General features: G+C 45.7%; 1 protein-coding gene across 1 annotated transcript; it reads right to left on the bottom strand.

Moving 5' to 3' along the window:
- Positions 1-3,460: 3,460 nt before the first annotated feature.
- Positions 3,461-8,036, bottom strand: plpp7a (phospholipid phosphatase 7a (inactive)). The gene is made up of 2 exons (XM_076270150.1): positions 7,520-8,036; positions 3,461-3,956 (listed from the first exon to the last, which is right to left on the bottom strand). Exons 1-2 carry the CDS (start codon positions 7,986-7,988, stop codon positions 3,571-3,573), a joined length of 855 nt encoding a protein of 284 aa, XP_076126265.1. The 5' UTR covers positions 7,989-8,036; the 3' UTR covers positions 3,461-3,570.
- Positions 8,037-8,596: the final 560 nt, after the last annotated feature.

Below are 8,596 nucleotides of genomic sequence, written 5' to 3'. Positions count from 1 at the left end.
CCCTGTATATAGAGTGTACTGCCCTGGCCTGTAGTACTGCCCCTGTATGTAGAGTGTACTGCCCTGGCCTGTAGTACTGCCTCTGTATGTAGAGTGTACTGCCACTGTATATAGAGTGTACTGCCCTGGCCTGTAGTACTGCCCCGTGTATGTAGAGTGTACTGCCCTGGCCTGTAGTACTGCCTCTGTATGTAGAGTGTACTGCCCCTGTATGTAGAGTGTACTGCCCTGGCCTGTAGTACTGCCCCTGTATGTAGAGTGTACTGCCCTGGCCTGTAGTACTGCCCCGGTCTGTAGAGTGTACTACCCCAGTCTGCACTTTTCTCAGCCCAGGGAGCAGCCATTGAGAGAGGGCTTGATGTGTTGATAGCTGTGGTCTGCACCAAACGCGTTGCTGCCGGCCTGCCTGGCCGCCCGAGTGCCTGCTTGCCCGCGCCTGCTTGCCCTCTCTTGCCCTCTCTTGCCCAGATGGTATTTATAGACTGCTGAGTCAGGTGCTCGCCGCCCCAGCGCAGTTACCTGATCGCAGCCGGGTATAAACGGGGTGCGGAGAGGACGAGTGACACCAACAGCTGCGGTCCACGTAGGGACGTCCAGGAGTCACACAGACGAGGCGACCACCAGGCTGACCAGCAGGAGCTGGGGGGGCATTAGGGCTGACCAGCAGGTGCTGGGGGGGCATTAGGGCTGTGCAGATTAGGGCTGGGGGGACATTAGGGCTGTGCAGATTAGGGCTGGACGATAGTCAAGAGAACAACAGCTTTATCACTGCAAAGGCACTGTGTTGCAACTCCTGCTCAATGCTATTCTTAACATACCATTCCGTGTACACATTTATACATATATTTCATATGCTGCAACTCCTAACATACCATTCTGTGTACACATTTATACATATATTTCATATGCTGCAACTCCTAACATACCATTCCGTGTACACATTTATACATATATTTCATATGCTGCAACTCTTAACATACCCATTCCGTGTACACATTTATACACATAGTTCAGAATATATGTAATCCAGTGAGGTTACTTACAGGAAGGAGGTATAAGAACCCTTTTTTTTAATTGAAAATGGCGTCTTGTGATTCATGTTGTCAGTGTCCTGCTGAAAGGGTGTGTGTAGGCTATTCATGTTGTTGTTGTCCTACTGAAAGGGTGTGTCGTGTGTATTCATGTTGTTGTTGTCCTACTGAAAGGGTGTGTGTATTCATGGGAGAAAGAAAAACTGAGCCTAAATAAACTCTTCTGTCAAAGATATTTTATGATCAGATTCAATTACACTCAACTCTTATGGAGAGTTATACACTTCCAAAAGCCAAAGGACAAAACCCCAGACAAAGACAACGCAGACAGACAGACAGACAGACAGACAGGCAGACAGACAGGCAGACAGACAGACAGAAGAGGAGCCATGTGCCAGCTGTGGGCTTAACCCATAATCACAACTCATTGCCTGTTTAAATGAAGCGTGAATGCAGTAATACAACCTTCACAAACCCTCACACATGCTGCTGTTAAAATCATTATAGTTCCACCAGTCCCATCATCAAGGAGGTAAGTTGGTGTTTCTTTTTAGTTTAGTTTGGATAAAAGTCTTTGAAATGAAACAAGGTAGCTGACAAGGGACAAGGGGCCATAACTCACACACTAATGATATATTCATGGAAAAATATCCTCATATGAGCAATTACCAGCATGCCTTTACTGACTTACTTCCTGGTGCAAAATAGATTAATGACCTCTTGTAAAGATCATCATCATCATACTAAAAAATATCAAAAGGTCCAATTATGTGTGTGTGTGCGCGCGTTTTTTTTCACCAAAAATCACCAAAATCTTGGTTACTGTTGTACAGTTCTAAAAGTCCAGCAGTCTCATAAAGGTTGCAAGTATGTCCGTAAGTGTGCTTGGTATGTAGGCTTTGATGATTCTGTCATTTTTCTGATACTGTTGACTTTCCACCCAAACAACTGACACAAAGAACGGTCCCACAAGGAATGGTTACAACCCAACATATGCGCTATTTCTTTCAGAAAGCCAGGTCAGAGATCAAAAATGCTCCTCTGTGACTTTACGGGTAAGAGCCCGCAAATACTGGCACTACATTGGCAACACTTATAAAATATTAAGGACTTGATTTCACAAATGTGATAAAGGCATTCCGTCTTCCAACGCACCTTGTGCTGTAAATACGGTGTAAATCCATGTACAAAGCACACTTTGGATGAGAAAAGCTCTGAGAAGAATCACATTTTATGTCCAATCAATGTTCAGCATGAAAGTCCCTGAGTAGTTCCACACTCACACACCAAATCTCACATACACAAGTCATTTACAGACAAACGCTTCATTTACGGCCAGGTTGTTTATCAAACCCTCATAAGCCCTTACAAGCCGTAGAGACAGTAGACGCACTAGTCACGCACGGTCAGAGCTGGGCATATATCACCAGATTAAACACAGAACCAGCATACACACAACAGCCTGAACACTTGCAGATTATGGATGGGATCTGGCCCAGAACTGACCCAGAACTGACCTGAGTCTCACCCAGAACTGACCCAGAACTGACCCGAGTCTCACCCAGAACTGAGCCGAGTCTCTCCCAGAACTGGGCCAAACCTGGACTACATTTGGGCCATGCTTTATGCCCCTATGTTACTTGTGTACAATGCACTTGTAATAAAAAAGGAAATTTTCCTTTGCTTGACGAGTAACCTAAAAGACATTTGATTGACTGTTTGGGTAGTTAGTTTGGAACATTTGATTGACTGTTTGGGTAGTTAGTTTGGAACATTTGATTGACTGTTTAAGTAGTTAGTTTGGAAATTTTGATTGACTGTTTGGGTAGTTAGTTTGGAACATTTGATTGACTGTTTGGGTAGTTAGTTTGGAACATTTGATTGACTGTTTGGGTAGTTAGTTTGGAACATTTGATTTGCTGCCAGTGAGTATAAACAACATTAGAATGTGGAAACAACAGGGTAACACAATGGCCTAAACAACATCAACAAACCAATGAAACCAAAATAAACAAACACACAAACAACTATAAACAAAGAAACGCAGGCACAGACAGACTGGTGCTGGATGGGGCTTGGGTGGTGCTGGATGGGGCTTGGCTGGTGCTGGGTGGGTCTTGGGTGGTGCTGGATGGGGCTTGGCTGGTGCTGGGTGGGTCTTGGGTGGTGCTGGATGGGGCTTGGCTGGTGCTGGATGGGGTTTGGCTGGTGCTGGATGGGGCTTGGCTGGTGCTGGATGGGGTTTGGCTGGTGCTGGGTGGGTGGTGCTGGATGGGGTTTGGCTGGTGCTGGATGGGTGGTGCTGGATGGGGCTTGGCTGGTGCTGGGTGGTGCTGGATGGGGCTTGGCTGGTGCTGGATGGTGCTGGATGGGGCTTGGGTGGTGCTGGATGGGGCTTGGGTGGTGCTGGTTGGTGCTGGATGGGGTTCGGGTGGTGCTGGATGGGGCTTGGGTGGTGCTGGGTGGTGCTGGATGGGGTTCGGGTGGTGCTGGATGGGGTTTGGGTGGTGCTGGATGGGGCTTGGGTGGTGCCGAGGGGCTAGATGGGCATCCAGCTGAAGGAGCCGAGGGCGATGATGGTCTGGCAGGTGGCGGACGAGAGCCACACCATCTCCACCAGGGTGTAGTGCAGGTAGCCCAGGGCGAAGCCGAAGCCCACGTCCGAGAGGTGGTGTCCGCCGAGCAGCACGCGGGAGGTGCCCGCCAGCACGGCCCAGAGCACCAGCAGGATCCGCAGCGGCACAGCCAGCACCAGGTGCGCCAGCAGGAACTTGCTCACCATGGCGGCTCGGCTGGCGTGGGCCGCCGGGAACGCGTACACGTCCATGGCCATGTAGTCCAGGAAGCTGGGCGTCATCTCCCAGGGGCCTTTGCGCTTGACCAGCTTCTGCATCCCCGCCACCGTCATGATGTCCAGCAGGAGCGCTGGAGAGCAGGCAGGAACACAACATCATTCGTCTGGGGAAAATGTGCTCAGCCAATTACATGGCAGCATTACAACCTTAAAGGGATATTCCACCATTTGGGGAATTACACTCATTTTCCACCTCCCCTTGAGTTAAACAATTGATTTTTACCTTTCTCCAGTTCATCCAGTCGTTCTCTGAGTCTGGCGATACCACTTTTAGCATAGCCTAGCATAGATCATTGAATCTGATTAGACCATTAGCTTCTTGTCTGCTAGCATCACATTTAAAAATGATTAAACCGGTAATTAGATTTCCGGTAATTTTCCTATTGAAAACTTTTCTCCTCTCAAGTTAGAAAGTGTAATAAGACCAACGGAAAATGAAACGTGGCAATTTTCTAGGCTGATTTGACATGGAACTCTACTCTCATTCCAGCGTAGTAATCAAGGAACACCATGGGCAAAGCAGCCCAATATCATGCAGCACCTGAAAATAGTCCCCATAGGCTAGCAGCAGACGAATAGGCAGCAGATGATTGAGAGTATAGTTCCATGTCAAATCCCTAGAAAATCGCCACATTTCATTTTCCGTTGGTTTTATCACACTTTCTAACTTGAGAGGAGACAAGTCTTAAATAGGAAAATTACCGGAAATCTTAGTAGCTTTTAAACGTGATGCTAGCAGGCAAGATGCTAATGGTCTAATCCGATTCAATGATCTATGCTAGGCTGGACCGTATCGGCTGGATAAACTGGAGAAAGGTAAAAATCAATTGTTTAACTCAAGGGGAGGTGGAAAATGAGTGTAATTCCCCAAATGGTGGAATATCCCTTTAACAGTAGCCTGCATTCAGGAAATATATGAAGGAGGAAACCTCACTGGTTAGTCACTTTGGATGAAGGGCAAATAACTAACTAGACATACAAAGAGGAGTCTATTAGAGATTTATATTAGAGTCTATTGCAATTAGAGATATATATGTTATTATAATGACTTTTGGCATCTTCAGATGAACTTCCATATGGACATGGGAAAGACAGAACACAGCTATTTCCTATACTAATGAAAACAGCTATTTCCTATGCTTATGAACACAGCTATTTCCTATACTGGCTGATGAACACAGCTATTTCCTATACTGGCTGATGAACACAGCTATTTCCTATGCTTATGAACACAGCTATTTCCTATACTGGCTGATGAACACAGCTATTTCCTATACTGGCTGATGAACACAGCTATACTGACTGATGAACACAGCTATTTCCTATGCTGGCTGATGAACACAGCCATTTCCTATACTGGCTGATGAACACAGCTATACTGACTGATGAACATGCAGCTAAACTGGCTGATGAACACAGCTATTTCCTATGCTTATGAACACAGCTATTTCCTATACTGGCTGATGAACTCAGCTATTTCCTATACTGGCTGATGAACACAGCTATTTCCTATACTGGCTGATGAACACAGCTGTGCTGGCTGGCTGATGACTATTCTCTGTGCTCTAGTAGCTGTAGTGTTTAGATTGGAATACTGCAGGAAAAGAACACAAGGGCCTCCTGGGCATCAGCAAGCAGCAGTCTGACCAAGAGATACGGAGGCGTGCTAGGAAGCTTCTATCAACGCCAGCCATCGGGCTATAGGATGTGCTGTGGGTGGTGTGTGTGCAAGGTTTCTGCTTGACTCTAAGGTAGGTAGTGTGCTAGTTTTAGAGCAATACTGCCAAGTTCTGCAGCAGATGCTGCAACGGCCTTGTGAACCGTGTGGTTTGACTCGCTGGGATCCATTGTGTGGGAGGAGCCATTGTGTAAAGCTTTGAGCTCAGGGGGAGGAGCCATTGAGCTCAGGGGGAGGGGCCATTGTGTAAAGCTTTGCACACAGGGGGAGGAGCTGAGTTGGGTCCTAAACACGTGCCAGCCCATGACAAAGCTCCCATCTGCAGCTCCCTGTATTCCCACAACCACTGGCCTACAAACCCAACAGCATCCTACAGCGCAGCTCTCAAACTGCACACACACACACGCTCGCACACACACACACACATCAACTACTGTCTCTCCAACTCAATGGATGTAAATGCCTTCAAGCATCAATCATAGCCTAACTGACATGTTGTCAAGTCATAGCCTAACTGACATGTTGTCAAAACTAAGATGCCCTGAGATTTCAATGCTGTCCAACATCTTCAACTACATATCTATACATCTACAACTACATATCTATACATCTACAACTGCATATCTATACATCTACAAGCCTCTTCTACTACATATCTATACATCTACAACTACATATCTATACATCTACAACTACATATCTATACATCTACAACTGCATATCTATACATCTACAAGCCTCTTCTACTACATATCTATACATCTACAACTACATATCTATACATCTACAACTACATATCTATACATCTACAAGCCTCTTCTACTACATATCTATACATCTACAACTACATATCTATACTTCTATAAGCCTCTTCAACTACATATCTATACATCTACAAGCCTCTTCAACTACATATCTATACATCTACAACTACATATCTATACATCTACAACTACATATCTATACATCTATAAGCCTCTTCAACTACATATCTATACATCTACAAGCCTCTTCGATCAGTTATATTTATTAACTGTAGAATTATTGCATAACGCCGGCCCAAGAAAATGTAAATAGTGAAAAGGCACCACTGATGAAACAGCTGATCCGGCTGTTCATTTCACCCTTCACAATGCAGCCTGATTCACATCCACAGAGCTGCTCCTCACCAACATCAACACCAACAACTACAATCACTATCTCCATGACTACAATCACTTCCTCTATACCACTATCTCCATGACTACAATCACTATGTCTATGCCACTATCTCCATGACTACAATCACTACATCTATGCCACTATCTCCATGACTACAATCACTACATCTATACCACTATCTCCATGACTACAATCACTTCCTCTACACCACTATCTCCATGACTACAATCACTTCCTCTACACCACTATCTCCATGACTACAATCACTATGTGTATGCCACTATCTCCATGACTACAATCACTTCCTCTACTACACTATCTCCATGACCGTTATAACTGGTTCCATATTTGGTATCATAAAAAACATGACTAGTTATAAGTTCTATTGTATGCTACAGAATGCAATGATTTCACACCAGTACCATAACTGTGTTACTGTCAACAGTGGTTGTCTCACCACGTGACTCAAAGAGGACAGCTGGCTCTGAGCCACCCACACACATGTGATCAAGAGCAGACAGACACCTGTCACCTGCTCCCTTGGCCAAATTAGGTCCCATGCCATCTCCCTTTGTGATATTTGATCCAGTGTTTTTTTCCCTATGGCATGTCTGATTAAATGAAATAGTCTTCCATCAAGTGTTTATTAACGTTACAGGGATAAGTACATGTCTGGGGCCAAAACAGAAATAACGATGATGAGTGGTCTACTCATGAAGTGCCAAACAACTTCTGAGAATCTGAGAGTGCAACATGGCTACTGAGAACAATTCACAACTGGAGCGACAGTCTTACCCAGAAGCAAGTTAATCAGAACCTCTTGCCCTGCCAACGTGTTGCTCCTGGTCAGGCACCAGATCGTGCCAATGACCCAGGGGATGCCATGGCCGGTCAGGGCCAACAGTTTCACCATGGAGCGCATGCTGCCGAACGAAGACGTGCTGTGCGCGCAGATCCCCATTCTCTTGGACATACATATGTCGATAGCGAGGAGTGAGTTCATAGCGATGCCTTTAAAAGACGGGTTAAGCTGCATGCAATCCTCGTCGGGTAGTTTGATAGATTCCCGTCGCTCTTTGTTATTCTCGGAGGACTCTTGTGGAGCGCTCTCGGACGCCTGGTGTTGACATTGCTGTTTAGGAGCCCTGCGACCGGAGCCTCGAACTTCTGCGTTATTAGTCCTTAACGGCTGGTTCAGTGATATGAACTCGGGTCGGTTCAGAACATTGTTCCGATCCCTCCTGGATCGACCTGTCACTGGCATCTTGATTGAATAACCAGTGATAGGTTTTTGACCGTCCAAATAAATGTACTGTGTGCACAACAGCAGATAGACCAAAATGAGTCTATCTGGTCAGAAATTGCTGTAGTAACTCCTGCGACTTCTTCTCCAGTTGTCCTATAAATAGCCAGGACAACTGGCTTTCTTCCGAAACGCACCCACATGGCGCGCGCACTGCGCTCCAAGCAGAGAACGGGAGTGATGGACACCCTCGGCAACCAATGAGAGAGCAGAATCTTTTGGCCTCGTAAAAAATATTGTGTCAAGCGAATAGGATGATGTCCACTTGTAACATCAATCTACTATGGAAAATGTCACCTCTCATTTAAACCACTCTACAAGTGTAAACATATTGTGCAACGAATATCTGAAATTTAACGTGAGGCGGACAATATGTTTTTTGGACAGCCTTGAAAACTACATTTCCCAGCAATCATCTGCTTTCCTAGGCAATGTCCGTGCAAAGCCGCTTGGATAAAAAAAGCTGGGCGCAACAGCTGAAGTATACCATTACACGCCGGGGAACCTGCTCAGTCTTTATTGGGACAAGGACGGAATAAAATAGAACTGCGAAGGATTTACTTATCCAC

Source organism: Alosa pseudoharengus, unplaced genomic scaffold (genome assembly GCF_046254945.1).
Source record: "Alosa pseudoharengus isolate Yale_2024_CS ecotype anadromous, Long Island Sound unplaced genomic scaffold, YU_APseudo_1.1 YU_APseudo_1.1_scf_6, whole genome shotgun sequence".
In the NCBI taxonomy this organism is placed as follows: Eukaryota; Metazoa; Chordata; class Actinopteri; order Clupeiformes; family Clupeidae; genus Alosa; species Alosa pseudoharengus.
Note: the sequence above shows the minus strand (reverse complement) of the source record. Positions and strands in the feature narration are given on the sequence as shown.

What these genes read in the sequence shown, in the direction of transcription:
- plpp7a (XM_076270150.1), bottom strand. Translation starts at nt 7,988, where the DNA reads ATGCCAGTGACAGGTCGATCCAGGAGGGATCGGAACAATGTTCTGAAC. An exon ending in TCTGATTAACTTGCTTCTGG is followed by an intron (nt 3,957 to 7,519) that starts GTAAGACTGTCG and finishes CCTGCTCTCCAG; the next exon opens with CGCTCCTGCTGGACATCATG.